At 38.7% G+C, this 17,817-nt stretch overlaps 1 protein-coding gene across 1 annotated transcript; it reads right to left on the bottom strand.

Moving 5' to 3' along the window:
- Positions 1–1,586: 1,586 nt before the first annotated feature.
- On the bottom strand, positions 1,587–17,610 carry snx33.L (sorting nexin 33 L homeolog). The gene is made up of 4 exons (XM_018252923.2): positions 17,472–17,610; positions 13,306–14,010; positions 3,352–4,064; positions 1,587–2,181 (listed from the first exon to the last, which is right to left on the bottom strand). The coding sequence occupies exons 2-4, from the start codon at positions 13,986–13,988 to the stop codon at positions 1,928–1,930; spliced, it is 1,650 nt and encodes a 549-aa protein (XP_018108412.1). The 5' UTR covers positions 13,989–14,010; positions 17,472–17,610; the 3' UTR covers positions 1,587–1,927.
- Between the last annotated feature and the right edge of the window lie 207 nt (positions 17,611–17,817).

Raw genomic sequence — 17,817 nt, forward strand, 5'->3', positions numbered from 1 at the left:
TTGTAATAAATATATTATTGCATGGTGATATTCATTCCACTGGTTAAAAAAAAAAATCAATGGTTTTAGTGATACTGACAATATGTACCAAATGTGAAACAGGCCATATAAGCCATCACGGATCAATCACTTCTGCAGCAGCTTGTACTTATATTTAACACCGGCCCATTCTGTAATGCATATTTATCATAATGTCCATGACTACAAAGTTACCTGGCCCACAGCAAGATCTTTTAAGGTCACTCCAACCCCGTAAATCTGAGTAATAACTAGTCTCCTCACTGGGCCCAGGGCCCCCTAAACACAGATATCTCTAATTTTCAAAGACCTATGAAAAAGCCAATAGATTGTTTAATTTGTCATACACTATTACTATCCAATAAATACCTCAACCAGTAGTCGATATGGTGCAGATTAAGAAATGTTGGATATATTTGCTTTTGACAGTGAAACTCACTTGACACTATAGCTCCATAAAAATTCTTGGGAAAACCAATTGTAACAATGAGATTGCTGTGTTTATTTTTCCTTGAAGACGTTTCACAAGTCAACCAACTGGGTTTCTCAATTCTGAATTGAGAAAGCCAGTTGGATGACTGGTGAAAGGTCTTCAAGGGAAATAAAAAAAAAACACAGCAAGTCCAGTTGATTTGACTTATTTCTACAGATATACCATGGCCTGGTTGAATGAGAATCTTCACAAACAATGACATTTCTGTTCCCTATTTTAATGTGGGTAACTCCTACACATTCCCTGCATAATTGATTTTTCTGTATCCCTACCACCACACACTGTACAGATTTAAATCACATAGATCAGCATGAGCCATTTCTAATAACAGCATTCTCCCACATACCATAAGTATTTGTCTGCAGCACTAGATTTCACTGATATAGCACACTACTTGGTTTGTGCTTTTGCAACACTTTACATAAGCAGAATTGGGTTACCAATGGATACAAATGCTTAAAAATGGGAAGAATTTTGGAACAGAATATGAGGAATAACACATGAGCATAATAATGTTCTTGAAATATGAATAAGACCTTTCATAAACTTACTTAAGATGCATGTTGCATGCCTTGTGCAGCACAATGTGGCTTCTTTTGTGGTGTGTGTGTCCCTACCTAGTTGCTTTGCACTTCAATGCAGAAATGTGACAAAAACAGAATGCCACTGTTTTGGAGTGATTATCTAGCTAACCTATGTGCTAATGCTGCCCTGAGGTCAATGCATTCAAGCTGTCACATGCCAGAAAAGCCCAAAGTATACTATTAACAAAGTCAGAGATACTTGCAAATGTCCCACCAGGTGTGTGAACAATTCCTCCCAGAATCCTCAGATACATCCCTGAGGTTAAACCTCCTAGTGAAGTAAACCGTGATAGACCAAGAAGATGGAGGGTCCTGGTACAAAACAATGGTCTAGGCCCTCTTGTTTCCATTAAATGGGCTCTTACATTAAATGTGGTTATAGATATGCTCCCAAACTTAATGAAACTGGTATTCATTATTATAGGGAGAGAACCAGGATGCCATCTATATATATATATATATATATATGCAAAAATTCTGTCACTATAAAGAAAAGATAAAGATTTGATTTATTATTGCTCTTGTAACACAGCAGCAGCACCTCATCAAAAATATACATTTATCAATGTACACCCAGTGATAAATCTCTTTGTCCCAAACACACCCCTTCACACCAGCATCTCATAGCCACTGGGCTCTATAGGAGCTGTGTGAGTGTGAGGAGTCTGTTGTTCAAATCCTGATGTGGCCCTTTCCAGCTGGGGCATTTTAACTTACAATAATTTCCCCACGGTAAGAGGCAACTTGGTGAAAACAGAAAGGTTTAGTAAAAGATGAATAAGGGATGCTAGGCAGGTACAGCGTCTAGTCATCTAGTGTCATGTCATCTGTGTTACAGGTCGTCATACGATCGCAAAGTCTTCTCCAGCTCCTGGCTGACCCTTTGGTAGAAGAGAATTTGTTCTTTTAGGTAATGCTGGATGGCGTGCTTGAAGTCCTGAAGCCTTCTCTGGTGAAAATGGTTTATTTCTGCCTGAAGAGAAAAACCCACTACGCGACATCGTTTTCGGATTCCATCTGCTTCATCCTGCTCCATCCGTCCTTCATCACTCATCCGCTGGCTTTCCTTAACCTTGGCAAATGCACCTATGGAAGGTGGGGTGAACATACAAAAGGAGGTTAAGAGACACACTTTTGATAACACCCTAGCAAAAAGGTATGAAGCAGCATTCTGCCTACAAATGAAATCTGCATTTCTGTCTTTAAAGTGTTACACCAATGCCACTGCATTTATTTGACTAAATTGCAGAAATGGGCATCAAATTGGCATATGCAGTTAATTGTTGGTGAGTGCATGGTTAAAGGAATGGAAGGATTAAACTGTCAAAGACTGTCAAAGTTGAGGTTGCTTTCTCTGGATAAAAGGTGCTTGTGACCAGACACAATTCTTCTCATGTACATCAGAATAGATTATCAGCAGCTATTGGGGTATCTTTGTCCTCATACAAAAGATCAAAGAACCATAGGCTACGCCTTTCAGAACTGAACTTTCATCTGAACCAGAGTAGGTGGTTCTTAACGGTAATGGTAGTGAAGTTGTGTCCCTGTTGTGTCCCTGTTGTGTCCCTGTCGTGTCAGGTTGTGATGAAAAATTCTTAATGCTTGGCTTGAATGATTTCTTGAATGATTCAGATAAAAGCTCTTCTCGCACTCCCTGGCCTACGTGTTGATTGCCCGGTGCACGGTGACGAAGGGGTCGGCACCCTCCAACAGCAAATAGGTAAGAAACGCAAGGGATTGTCCCTGCTTGCACCTGCCCTTTGAGTGCCAGTGATTTCTTACCGATTTGAATGATTTCTTGAACATTGAGTATAGCATCTAAAGAATTAGTGATATAAGTAAGTGTGTTTTTATATATATATATATATATATATATATATATATATATTTTTTTTTTTTTTTTTTTGGTAGCGTTGAACTTGAATAAAGCATGTAGCTATGTAACTATTATGTTTATGTTAACACCTGCTCTGAACTTTTTGATTAATATTTTGTCACGGCAGGCCGGAGATTGTAATGGAGCCCACCAGTGGTGTAACTAGATATTACTAGGCCCCCACAGCAAATTATTTTTCAGACCCCAATATAAAATCTTCACAGACCTCTTTGCATGACATCACTTATTTTTTAATAATCTGCTCCCAAACATGTAAAATTAAAGATAATTGGAAATATTGAAGAGCACTGGTCTATTTTAACTTTCAAGTACCAATCTACAAAGCAGTGATTAAAGAACATTAACATTTCCTGACATACCTTTCTGAAGGTGAATGATGTCTGGAAAGTTGGACAGCAAGCCTTGATATAAGGACAAGGTATCCAAAAACCTGAATTGATCATTCTTGGGCTGTTCCGCAAACATTTCTCCCACTGCTTCATAAGTGCGGCCAGTATGAGAAATGGCCCCTACCAAAGGCTCTGAGCTATAAGGAGGGTCAAGCTGGAAGGAGTGGCTAAGACCTTGAAAGGCAGACCCAAGCCTTTGGAACTCTTTGCGAAAGCCTCCCAGATGTTTACGAGCCAATTCAGATACTACACTGCTTAACTGAAGAACACTCTCATCCATCTTCTTGGAAAATGCCTTGAAGACATCTACTCTCTCTTCCACGTCCTGAAGATCCTGGTGCTCTGTAGGTAGCTGTAGAGTTAGTAGGAAGCTAGCACCAACCAGTTCATCTCTTTCAGCCCGCCTTTTACCTGCCTTCCACTGTTTTTCATCTTGACAACCCAAAAAGTGCTGAAACCCATCATACTGGGAGAGTACAGGGTGGCTGGTCATGTGGTCCATCCATAGGACTAGACGACGTTTGCGCTTTTGGATGAAGTCCTCCTCAAACCGACCAGTGGCCTGCTTTTCTGGGAGATGAGGCACAGATATTACTGTGAATTTGTGCAGCAAGCGGTTATAAAGCCAGTCAAAGTGTTTGTAGCGACGGTAAACAGGAGAATTGCTGTGGTCAGGGGTCAATCTGAAAGATGAAAATAAAAGGTGAGAAAACAGAAATAAAAGATTATCTTAAGAAAAAAAATTACAAAAAACTAAATTTAGAGAGATATACAAGATGAAAGAGCCAGAGAGTTAGGTATTTAGGGAAATGTATGCAACCACAATGCAAGATTTATGAATGCTACACAAACAAGTAATAACACAAAAAACATCTCAATATAAAGAAGCAATACTAATGGTCTTAGCTTTGATTCCAGCTAAGGCACTTTCTGCAAGGAGTTTGCATGTCCTGCCCACACTTGCATGGATTTCCTCTGGGTACTCTGTTTCTCCCACCATGCTCCAAAAACATACAAGCATATTAATTCGCTACCAATACAATTGACCATTGTAAGCACCCTTGGGCAGGGACTGGTGTGAACGATGTTCAGTCTATGTAAGCTGCTGCAGAATTCTCTGTAAACTGCTGCAGTTGGTTTTAAATAATAATAATAATAGTTATCAACTTTAGATAAACACTAAAATCTCTACATCATAATAGTATACTTAATCTTCCAAAGGTGCTTTATGATATGTCAGTGTAAGGGAGATAAGGATAAAAGTAATTATACAGATATGACATAACAAAACAGCAGTAAATGATACAATGATTACTGTTGCAACTTCTTCACAAGCTATTTTTTACTCATGCCACAAAGGTAAACTGATTCTACGAAGAGACTAAAGGCCCCCATACATGGGTCGATAAAAGCTGCCAACAGACCGAGTCGGCGGCTTATTGGCCCATGTGTGATGCGCTCCAACAGGCTTCCCCGATCGATATCTGGATAAAAGTCGGCCAGATGTTGATCGGGCAGGGTAAAAAAAATCCCGTTGGATCATAGCCACATCTGTTCGTTGATGTGGTCCCGCAATCCGATCACCTGTATGGCCTCCATTCTGATCGGATCAGCCGATATTGCCCACCTCTATGCGACATTACCAAAGAGCGGATCTCCCTGTGTATGACCACCTTTAGAGGCTCTAGAAATCACAGTAGTGTGTGTTTGGTAGGAACAGGAAAGGTCAGCATGATATGACAGTTAGGGGCAGATTTGTTTAGGATCAAGTTGTGTTTTCCACAGAAAATTCGAGTTTTCGAGGTTTATTTGAGTAAAAATCATTTTTTTTGTGTTAAAAAAACAAACACATTTTTCAAGATTTTTTCGAGATATATTATACCCCGACCCTGGAAATAGCTTGAATCCAAAAAATACACCATCTAAAACCTGTCGAGGTCATGTAGGAGTCAATGGCAGAGGTTTGAACCATTTGAAGATGTTAATAGCCTTCATGATGTTTGAGTTTGTTCTGGTCAGTTTTGCTTGAAAATTCAATCAATTCGAGTTTTCGGGGTTTGACAACTTGAACTCGCTGATTCGAGTTTTTTACATTCGAGTTTTTTACATTCGAGTTTTCTCTTAAATAACAAACCATTCAAGTTGTGAGTTCATTTGAGGTTTAAAAAAAGCTCACATCGCTCTAAAATTTGACCTCTGATAACCCTCAATTAGTGTGAGTAGTAGTAGTAGTAATACCAATACCTATACTATCAATTAAATAGACATAACTTGTATCATATTCTCTCAGTGATGTGACTTGGACAAAATATTGTACAATTCACGGTGCACACAAACAAACCAAGGACACAAACCTCCGCTCCTCTCAGAGCAACCGCTTGGTTGTAGCCCCCACTACTACTGCTGTTTCCAGTATCAAACCCTTCTCTCTTGTGACTCCTTATATTTGGAATGCCATTCCTGAATCTCTCAGGAGAGAATCCTCCCTCAATGTTTTCAAAACAAAACTCAAAGACTTCCTCTGGGAGCACCTGGATAACACCTGAACTGGCACTTATATAACAGTGTAACTAACTGTAACCTACAGCACCTTAATACCCCTCTGAATTATGTCTGTATGTTACCCTCCCATTTAGACTGTAAGCCCTACGGGGTAGGGTCCTCTAGCCTTTTGTTTCCTTGACACTGAGCACTTAATCTGCATTGTAATTATATTTTATATTTTTGTGAATTGTATTCTAATAATGCACTTATTGTTACTTTTTATTCCAATGACCCCTTGTTTGTTACTACTAATTTATTGTTTTGTTGTACAGTGCTTTGCCCTCAAGGAGCGCTTTACAAATAAAAATATACATACATACATACATACAAATGTTAAGTCATATGAGCCAATTACTGGACGAAGTTTTGTCTTTTGCTTCCACACTTCTTCCTGTTGCAGCTAGAGCTGCAGTATTTGCTGTCAGGTGATCTCTGAGGCAGCACACAGACCATCACAAAATGGTGGCTCAAGGGAAAAGATGTAAAAGGGCAATGATTACTTATATCTATACTCAAGTATGATAAGATTCTTTAATATGCCACTTAATATTATATAAACTGTTGGTTAAGTATTCATTCTGGGGTTTAGTTTTTCTTTAACTGCAGGAACTTTATTTCCATTTCCTATAAAGGTCACCCTTACAAGTAACCCCTGGTTTAGCCACATTCATCAAAAAAAAATACGGTCCCCATCTGCATTAGAGTGACTTCAAGGTAGAAAGTTTTGTATTAAAATAAAAAGAATAGCAACGACATTTGGGAAGGGCTCCATTGTTACATTGTCAGAACACAGCATTATATACATAACTGATGTGCATGTCATCAGTTCCTTCACTTGTCTAATGGCAACAAGAAAGGCTGGGATCTTTGAGATAAACCCTATTTATAATAAAAGGTACAAAGTATGTGCAAGAGGAGTAACCCATAGCAGATATTTGCTTTTAAACAGGTGATTAGTTGATATAGGAGATAAGAAGTGTAGCATACTTTGCACCTCATATTACATAACCCCTAAAGAGCTAATAACCTACACAGTTTGAGGTTGAGCTCCCAGATGGACACTGTTTTCTTAAATGCTTTGGGTTATTCAGTAATCTTGTTGTCATTTAAAAAGCTAATGGCACATGTATTAATGGGGTCATTTTCTTCTTATTTAGGGTCAATGTCCTGGCACCCAGGACAATGCAGTGGTTCTGGGTGGAGGCACAGAAGTGCGCTGATTCCACTGGCATAGGGGCTGTAGCCTAAACTCTAAGAATATAAGAGGACATCGCAGTATTATCTGAGCTTTATATACAGAATTGAACTGGTCTGATGTTTAGGGACCATTAGCATGCAGATAAAGCTGCTAAGATATATTTATGTATATATATATATATATATATATATATATATATATATATATAAAATTGTCCCAAAAGTGTCAGCACTCAAACTATAAAGTTGCCAGATGTGCACGACCAATTGTTGTAGTATATGTTGATGAAGGGTCAGCACACTGTAATTTGTGAATATATGCTCTTTTATTGGTACAGCATCTTATCCAACGTTTCAAGGATATGAAAAATGTTGGATAAGATGCTGCACCAATAAAAGAGCATATATTCACAAATTACAGAGTGTGCTGACCCTTCCTTAACATATATATATATATATATATATATATATATATACACACATCAGTTTTTCTCTTGTACCTTCTTGGTGACTTCTGGTGGACTTAAGGTGGCCATACACTATAAAATCCGATCATAACCGGATATGCCAACCAAAGGCAGGGTGATATCGGGTAAATCCAATCGTTCGGCCTTAGCGCCAAACAAGATCAAAAGGATGTAGACCGCACCTCTGATAAAAAATATTTCTCCTTTATTATTTTGCTATTAGAAAAGATTACATACAAAGAGCCGACGGCAATGTGTTCCTCAATCATATAGAAAAATTAAATCTGCCAGACTGATTCTTGGTCAGATATCGATCTGGGAAAATTTGTCTAAAGACCGATATCGGCAGCTTTAATCTTCACATGTATGGCCACCCTTATTGATTTAGAATGCTGGAGGGATGTTTAACTAACTATGGCCACCAAGACCTTCAAGAAAAGGTATGCAGGGGCGCTTTGCCAATGAGGCGACCTGAGAATCTCGCCTCAGGCGGCAGCGCCCCACTAGGTACCAGGGGTGGCAAAAATGCCGCTCCTGGTACTTTATGAGCCAAATTTCCGTTTTTTCAAACTGGAAATTCGGCTTTTCTTATGCAGAGAGCGCAATTATGCTCTCTGCGCTAGCGTCCCGGCCCTCTCTGCCGCCCTCGTGGGGCGGCAGCAACTGCAAGCTACTTCAGGTGGCGGAGGGGCCAGGATCGCCCATGAATATGGAACTGGGTTTTCCAGAGAACGCATCTTTTTTTTCCTAGTAATTCATACCTTAAGTCTACTTGAAAATAATGTAAACATTAAATAAAATCTGGTTTTGCTTCCAGTAAGGATTCATTATATCTTAGTTTGGTTCAATACAAGGTACCGTTTTACAATTTTTAAAAATTTGGATAAAATGGAGTCTATAGGAGTTGGCCATTCCGTAACTCAGATTTTTATGGATTACAGGTTTGCAGATTTGGGATCCCATACCTGTATTCACAGTGTAAACAAACATTAACAAAATCCTGTTCCTGTTCCAGGCAGACAATTTGATCAAAATTAGTTTTAGTCCATGTTTTTCCATTTTTCTACCTAAAGTGTCTCCTTACGGCACATGCTTGGCATCATGGCTAGGGCAAAGGTTAGTGATCTTTTCCACTGCTCAGAGCAAGATAATGTGTATAAGGGATTGTACAAACTGCAAATCGATCTAGATCACTGTATTAATCAGAAATGTGAGAACAGCATCCAGTAATAACAGTAGCTGACAATCTTCTGGATTTCCACATGTGAGCAAACTGGGCTGAGACAAGAAGGAAGATGTCACTTGTGAGTATTTATGGTCAGAACAAATGAAAGGTCAAGGAGATAAAAAGTTTATTTCTAGACTAAACCATGGCCAATATAACAGGAAGGGAGTATGTTTACGGAAATGGTGAGTTTTGTCAGTCAGTGATTTGGGAGAATGGGTGCTAAAGGATCAGCACAACAATGGCAGACCCTATGTAGGATCCAGGCAACCTTAACATCATGAAATGCATGCATACTACCTGTCTCATCATACTGATTGCTTGGGTATAGTCTTGCCCAGATATTTGAAGCTTCAAAGCATTTTATTTATTTATATGTGTTTTAGGGTCTGGCCACATGGGCAGATTTGGGGAGATTAGTTGCCAGGCGACAAATCTCCTCTTCTTCGTGGTGACTAATCTCCCTGATCTGCCTTCCGCCGGCTAAAATGTAAATTGCCTGGGGGCAGGCACAAGGATTGCTTCATTTTCCGAAGTTGCTCGAACTTTCCTCGTGAGGCAATTACTGGCGACTTCAGAGAACGAAGCGCTCCGTGTGCCTGCCCCCAGTCGATTTTCATTTTAGCTGAAGGAAGGCAGATCGGGGTGGTTCACCTTTAAGGTAACTTTTAGCATGTTATAAAAAGGCCAATTCTAAGCAATTTTTAATTGGGTTTTCATTATTTATGGTTTATAGTTTTTGAATTATTTGTCTTTTTCTTCTGAATCTTTGCAGCTTTCAAACAGCATTGCTAACCCCTTCTAAAAAGTGAATGTGCCATAAGGCTACAAATATATTGTTATTGCTACTCCGCTACTCATATTCCAGTCTCTTATTCAAATCAATGCATGGTTGCTAGGGTAATTTGAACCCTGGTAACCAGATTGCTAAAACTGCAGATTGAAGAGCTGCTGAATAAAAAGCTAAATAACTCAAAAACCTTAAATGATAAAAAATGAAAACCAATTGCGAATTGTCTCAGAATAGCATTCTCTACGTCATATTGACAATATGTCTAACCCCATGTCAGATTTCAAAATTGAATATAAAAATCTGTTTGCTCTTTTGAGAAATGGATTTCAGTGCAGAATTCTGCGGGAGCAGCACTATTAACTGATTCATTTTGAAAAAACTGTTTTTTCCCATGACAGTATCTCTTTAAAGACAAAAAAAAATGCTGCTAACCCCACCCGCCTACCCACACAGCACTGAAGTCATGTCCAATAATCCTTAAAATGAAATTACAATGAAAATATTTGTCCCTGGAATATTTTTTTTATCCTAATGATTTCAAAGGATAATACAGGAGACTGACATTTCCTTTGGATTAAATTCCATGGCCATTATTCTTTTTAGCGCAGGATGACAACCTCATGTTAAAATGTACAGGATTGTACTAGATTGCTGATATGACACACCTACTATAAACAAACACAGCAGATGTGTACACTGCCCTGTATTTACACACTTTTATCTACTAAATGCATTCCTATTGTGTGTTAAATGTTCCAAAATCATGTTTGAGCAAAGTCTATACAGGACATACACAAAAAGAGCCAATGAGTTGACAAGGCTGCCAAACAAGCTGCTATTTGGCCAGACAGGCAATGGGGGAAATCAAGCTGATCTGATAATTTGGCCCCTGAGACAAAAACTGGTGCCATGATTTTTTTTCATGGCACTAAAGGAGAACTAACACCGCCCAATAAGAAAAGCCGCATCTACTACCCTAGATAGTCCCACCCGCATAGTTCATTCCTCCTGAACACATCCCTAACAGCATGCTCCTGTATCTGTGCAGAGTAGTGCATCGGAGATCATGGACGCCATCTTCACGGCACTTTTGGAACATGTGCAGTTGCTACGTATACCGGACTGTTCCAAATGCGCATGTGCCAATAAAGTGCTCCCTTACAGAAAAAGAGTGGAGATTCTGAAGATGGCACCCATGAGCCCCATTGCGCTACTTTGCACTACTTTGCACAGATATGTGAGCATGCTGTTAGGAACACTTTCAGGAGTAATGAACCATGCGGGGGGGGGGGGAAAGACTCAGGAAGTGGGATTATCTAGGGTAGTAGATGGGGCTTTTCGTATTGGGGGGTTTAGTTCTCCTTTAAGCACTGTTTATAAGGATATCATTTACAGGATATTCATGGCTCTTGTGTATTACAGCAGTATAATGTCACTAACATACATTTTATGGGGTTGTTAAACGGTTAATAACTAAAATCATTGTTTTCTGTGCATCTGATCTGTAATCTACTGTGTAAATGTATACTTTATAGGCCAAGTGAAAACTGAACAGCAGTCCCCACACTTTATTCTAGCTTATTTATATAACAAACTTATTTATATATTAAAGCTTCTGAAGATTGCAGGGTTGATGGTAACTTGTATTTAAATGCATATAAAACCTTTAATTTTTGGTGGAACAGGAAGCAACATGTACAGGGAAAAACTACTGCAACTCAAACAAGACCATTCATTTAATTATACAGAAAATTCAGCTCAACAAAAAAATTGTGTGCAACAAGGTTAGCACTTACTGCAAAGCAAAATGCACATTTCAACACATGGAACAAAAATTCTGCTCTCATAAAATTATATTTATTGAATTTACCATTTTATTTAATTTAGCAACATGTGGGAGGAGTCTACCACTACTTTGCAATTAACCTAGAATAGAGCTGCCAATGGGGATCATTAAAAGTTGCTCCCTTAGGCCTATGACAAACATAGTGTATTGGACATTGCTGTAATCAAGTGTGAAGAAGCAAGGATAAAAGCATCTCTATCTGTTCTGTTGGATTACAGTGTTGGTTAAAGCAGCCAATGCACCATTGGCCTAAGGGACCCAGCCTATTACAAATGGTAGTTGGTCACTGTGAATGATTGTTCTAGGGGCCCACAAGAACAGAGTTCAAAACATTTGAAAGAAAACAAATGTTTTGTTAGATCAAACTTCAGACTGGCCATCCCTGACCTGGCCAAATAAAAAAGAAACTGACACATTTATCAAGAATACAGATAGGATTAAATATTATTGTAAGAGTGAGTTATTTGCATTTTTCACTCCCTCCCCTAGGTTTGAAGAGCAACAAGAATGGAAGGTTATCAACCCAAAAAGAGGTGTCAAAGAGATCTTCAACCAGAGATTTATCAATTAATATATTGGGCTGCTGTGGAACTCTAACACTACAAACCAGGTTGCCTTAGCATAGGAACTGAAAAAAACAATAGGATAATATAAATTGGTCCACAGAAAAAGCAGCAGCATGACTTAAATGAACAATTCAGAGTAAAAATAAAAACTGGGTAAATAGATAGGCTGTACAAAATAAAAAATGTTTCTGATATAGTTAGTTAGCCAAAAATGTAATCTAAAAATGCTGGGGTGAGCAGATGTCTACTGTAAAAGAACACTACTTCCTGCTTTTCTGCTCTCTAACTCTAAATTAGTCAGTGACTTGAGGGGGGGGGGCACATGGGACTTAATTGTTCAGTGAGTTTGCTATTGATCCTCAGCATTCAGCTCAGATTCAAAAGCAACAGTTATGACCCATGTGGTCCTCCCTCAAGTCACCAATTGGTTACTGCCTGGAAACAAATCAGTGGAACCAAGAGAGATGCAAAGCAGGAAGTTGGGTTCTGTTCTGTCATATTAGAGATCCAGTCACTCCAGTCTTTACTGTAAATCAGATGGCATATTCCCTGTATATGGGGAAGAACCAACTAAGTGAGTATTTTGTAAGGATGGATAAGTTATATTTATTATGGTTCACAATGGTGTGGAATGGTAAAGCACAAATGGCAAGAAAAACATCTGTAGGATTCATTCATTCTATACATTGGAGTATTATGCATAGACTGATCGATAGAAACCTCATGTCAGGATTGTGTGCCTAGTCTCATTCCTGATGTGAAAAGATTATACAGATGACGATAATAGATCACATTTGTGTATACTGTCAATAGCCACCCCTCCTATGTCTTACAGCCTAAAGATACAAAGGGCTATTGTTCTCCTCTGAATGATTGCCTACAATATGAGCATGGTTGTACTGGTCACTACCCACAAAAGTGGCTGCCCACTAAAGTTTAAAATAATTTGAGGTAATTATCTATCACAATGTTAAAAGAAACAACTGTTTATTCTGCGCCTCCTCATCCTCCCACTCTCAAAAGCTTGCTAATTGCTATGCTCATTATTTATTTATTTTGCAGCAAATTTGTAAAATCAGATGCTTAAGTAGAAGTCCTTATGACTATGTTGGTATAGTTTTACTCAGACTTTCAGAGAGACGCAAAGGTTTAACAGGCTGTATCATGTCACACTGAACAAAAAATAAATAAATCAAATTATTTACTGTTTTGGTTTCCCTTCTTTCATTGTGGTGCTGACTGAGTGAATGCAGAACAAATACACAATCTCCCACAAAAGGTCTTACCTGTATGAAATGTAACTCTTGATTCCTTTAAACTTTGTCTGTTTTGTAGGTTCCTCCACTGAGCAGTTAAAGGGATGAGGATTTGCCTTCCACTGTGGCCCTTTAGACCCCATCTCTATGGCATGGTTCTCAGACACTCCTCCAAATTGAGGGACATCACCAAGAACAAATGCCTCCACGCCAGACCTTACAAAGCTGGAGAATCTGTTCAAATTGCGTCCCACCACACTGCCTCTCTTCCCACTTGCTATACTGTCCTGACGTTCTAGAGCTGGTCTTGGGCGGTGTGTATATTCTGGCCTTGGATAATTATGGTGATGCTGCAGCTGGCTACGTGAGACACCATTTGAACCACTGGGTTCCTCCACCACAGTTTGTCCATCATCCCAGTCATCCCAATCATCATCATCTTCCTCATCATCATCATAACTTCCCTGGTGTGGGGAATCTGTATAGCCTTGACTTTGACTTGAATAATCGACTTGGACAGATCCAGAGCGTGGGCGCAAGACCTCCACATAGGAGGCAGGAAAAAGACCTGTTTGACCTCTGCTGTTGGTTCCTTGAAGCCAACCATCAAGAGACACATCACTCAAGAGGCGCAGCTCTTCATTTTCCAGGATATCAATCTCTTCCTTGTTTTCACCCTGGAAGCTATACAATGCCCGTGCTTTCAGAGCCATGACTGCAGATAAAAACAACTGCCTGTAAAGTTAACAACAGAAATTGACTGTTATATTTCAGTAACATGCATCTATAAAACTATAAACAAACAAGAACTAATATGGTCAAATAGCATCCCCCTCCATTTTACATATATAGTGCAGTTTTGGACTCTAGTCCTTAAGAGGGATATAAATGAGCTGGAGAGAGTGCAGAGACGTGCAACTAAATTGGTTAGAGGGATGGAAGACTTAAATTATGAGGGTAGACTGTCAAGGTTTGGGTTGTTTTCTCTGGAAAAAAGGCACTTGTGAGGGGACATGATTACACTTTACAAGTACATTAGAGGACATTATAGACAAATAGCTGGGGACCTTTTTACCAATAAAGTGGATCACCGTACCAGAGGCCACCCCTTTAGACTAGAAGAAAATAACTTTCATTTGAAGCAACGTAGGGGGTTCTTCACAGTCAGGACAGTGAGGTTGTGGAATGCACTGCCGTGTGATGTTGTGATGCTGATTCAGTTAATGCCTTTAAGAATGGCTTGGATGATTTTTTGGACAGACATAGTATCAAAGGCTATTGTGATACTAAACTCTATAGTTAGTATAGATATGGGTATATAGAATTTAATTAAAAGTAGGGAGGGGTATGTGTATGGATGCTGGGTTTTCATTTGGAGGGGTTGAACTTTATGGACTTTGTCTTTTTTCAACCCAATTTAACTATGTAACTATATATATATATATATATATATATATATATATATATATATATATATATATATATATATATATATATATATATATATATATGAAAATCCAGAAAGATCCACACTCACAGGTCTTATTGCAATTATTAAAATCTTTTAATGTAGAGCTTCAGACTAATGTTTCGGCCTCTTGCAAGGCCTTTCGCAAGAGGCTGAAACGTTAGTCAGAAGATTTTAATAATTGCGATAAGACCTGTGAGTGCGGCTCTTTCTGGATTTTCAAGTGGATAAAGTTGCTGATTCTGCACCCAGGCATATGAACTTTGTATTTCGAGAGTGCTGGCTCTTTGGGGTATGATATATATATATATTTGTGTCTGCATTTATGTCACAGGAAATGGCATATTATACAAAGCCTTATTCCATTGAGGAAGAGCCTCTGGCATAAGAAAAGATTGACCTAATTTAATCAGTGAAAGTGCATTTCAGGCTTATTTTATCTTGAGAGAACTCATTTTAGGTGCACAGGGAAATCTGGAAATAAAATAGTGAAAAAAAGCTTCTCTCTTTTACATATAATGGTGTTATTATTCATTATTAATATATTTACTCTGCTGTCAGTTGAGCTTAGGTATTAACATGGGTAATAAAACAAGCACAGCAACAGCTACTATAAATACAGAGATGTTAGCTTCTTGTAGCATTAATTCAGCAAAATGTATTTCTTTCTTTGATGTATGTTATATTTTGCATATTAGGAATGCACAAAAACTATATTTTTGGATATCGTCCAATATTGAACCTAATGCAAAACCTAGCTTCCATATTAACATCCAAAATATTGCATCAAGTGAACAAATTGTGTTGCCTTCAGTTAAAAGTCACATTACTGTATGGGTTTGTAATTGGTTCTAGTGCACCTAGGGATTCACCAAACTGGTATGCTGCAAAAACTTGCTGGGCTTTGGCTAACCCTGAAAGGAATATACATGTATAATTGTAATACACATTCAAACTCACAGACACTCGTGCATACACTATTATTCTTCTTCCTCACTTGTCATTAATAATTTGTGTGAGAGATCCCATGCTCAGCAACCTTTTTTTAAGTGCAGTCACAGATAACACTTGAAGGGATACCAAACAAGAATAATTGTGCAATATAGGGAGTCCCAAGAGCCTACATTGTATATACCGTCAAGGTCTGAAAAATAAAACATCGTTTCAAATGCCAGGGAGGGTAGAATTTAGAGAGTAAAACTCAGGTTAACAATTTTCTATTAATTTTTTAGTTTAGTACAGAATATACTGAAAGTTATATGAAGTTGTCTTTGTTATTTGCTGTATCGTTCACCCCAGTTGTAAATAAAATCAGCAAATACCCAGATCTGATAAACTGACTGATATTAATGAGCTGAAATGACTGTGGTCTGCAAAACAGGACTGCAAGACCACAAATACCAGTTTAACATGCCCGGCTACAGTCATATGGCTTTAATTGTGTTAACTCTTTCTGCTCCCGTGGTTTCAAACATGTAAATCTACAAACCATTAATAACATACAAATATTCTTGCGCTGTGCCATATTATCTGCTATGAATTTGTGCAGCATATTGGTATTGTTTTGTTACCAAGGAGAGAAAGGAAATTGTTTAAAAAAAATTGATTCAAGGATATGGCATTTCTGAAGTTTCTAGACAGAAAACTATCCATAACTGTTTATATCATTGTTTACTGTATACAGGGATTTTTGAGTGTGAAGTTAAAGGGATACTGTCATGGGAAAACAAGTTTTTTTCAAAACACATCAGTTAATAGTGCTGCTCCAGCAGACTTCTGCACTGAAATATAATTCTCAAAACAGCAAACAGATTTTTTTATATTCAATTTTGAAATCTGACATGGGGCTAGACATATTGTCAGTTTCCCAGCTGCCCCAGTCATGTGACTTGTGCCTGCATTTTAGGATGGAACTACTTTCTGGCAGGGTGTTATTTCTCCTACTTAATGTAACTGAATCAGTCTCAGTGGGACTTAGCTTTTACTATTGAGTGTTGTTTTTAGATCTACCAGGGAGCTGTCTTGTATTAGGGAGCTGCTATCTGGTTACCTTCTTCATTGTTATTTTGTTAGGCTGCTTTGGGGGGGGGGAGGGTGATATCATTCCAACTTGCAGTACAGCAGTAAAGAGTGACTAAAGTTTATCAGAGCACAAGTCACATGACTGGGGGCAGCTGGGAAATTGACAATATGTCTATCACCATGTCAGATTTCAAAATTGAATATAAAAAAAGCTGTTTGCTCTTTTGAAAAATGGATTTCAGTGCAGAATTCTGCTGGAGCAGCACTATTAACTGATGCATTTTGAAAAAAACATGTTTTCCCATGACAGTATCCCTTTAAGGCCACATGCAATAAAGTGGCAATATTTTGATGCACCATTAACCTTGCAAGCAATAACTATGTTGCACTATGGCTATGTGTTGTTGTTGCTAAAGGCTAAATGACATCTGCTTAAAGTATATATTTACTTTCAACAATAAACTTATTCCTGGCTGAGTGGAAGGCACCAATTGCTGTGTGACAGACAGACATCAGGCAGCAGGACATTGTCTCAAGTGACCCTAATAATTAGCAGGAGAAATCAAGCATTTGCATAAATATTAACCTGTTTGTATTCAATGGTCCAGTCCAAGGCCTCTAATCACCCCCCAAACAAACCAGGCAGATGGATAGAGCAATGAAATATATAAGTCGCATTACATATAATGTGTATCATTAAACTTACCCTTAGCTCCGTGCCTTTTATATATGATACGATGCAAAGGGTTATGAAAGTGTCTCTATATTGGGTATTTATATTGACCCTCCAGTCTCCATTGCTCCCCGTTTCCCTGAAAGGAAGTCAGTGTTGAACTGCATAGAAAACCGATCCCCCGAGTCCCATGATCCCCCGGCAGCCGCACCTGTACAGACAGTCGGATGAGGCTCAAGGGAACGAGTGTGTAGGGATCAAGTAGTTGGGGAAATGTTGATTAATTTTCGGAGAGCGGAGAGAATCCCATGTCAAACTTTCCCAGCGATGCGCACACACAGACAAGCTCAGGAATTCACTCCCAAAAAATCCATTTCCG

This window comes from Xenopus laevis, chromosome 3L (genome assembly GCF_017654675.1).
Source record: "Xenopus laevis strain J_2021 chromosome 3L, Xenopus_laevis_v10.1, whole genome shotgun sequence".
NCBI classification, from domain to species: domain Eukaryota; kingdom Metazoa; phylum Chordata; class Amphibia; order Anura; family Pipidae; genus Xenopus; species Xenopus laevis.

Bases quoted from the DNA above. Each gene is read 5' to 3' on its own strand.
- snx33.L (XM_018252923.2), bottom strand. From the start codon at position 13,988: ATGGCTCTGAAAGCACGGGCATTGTATAGCTTCCAGGGTGAAAACAAG. The intron at 4,065-13,305 runs GTAAGACCTTTT...TTCATCTTTCAG, and splicing joins AAGAGTTACATTTCATACAG to ATTGACCCCTGACCACAGCA. The intron at 2,182-3,351 runs GTATGTCAGGAA...CACCTTCCATAG, and splicing joins CATCATTCACCTTCAGAAAG to GTGCATTTGCCAAGGTTAAG.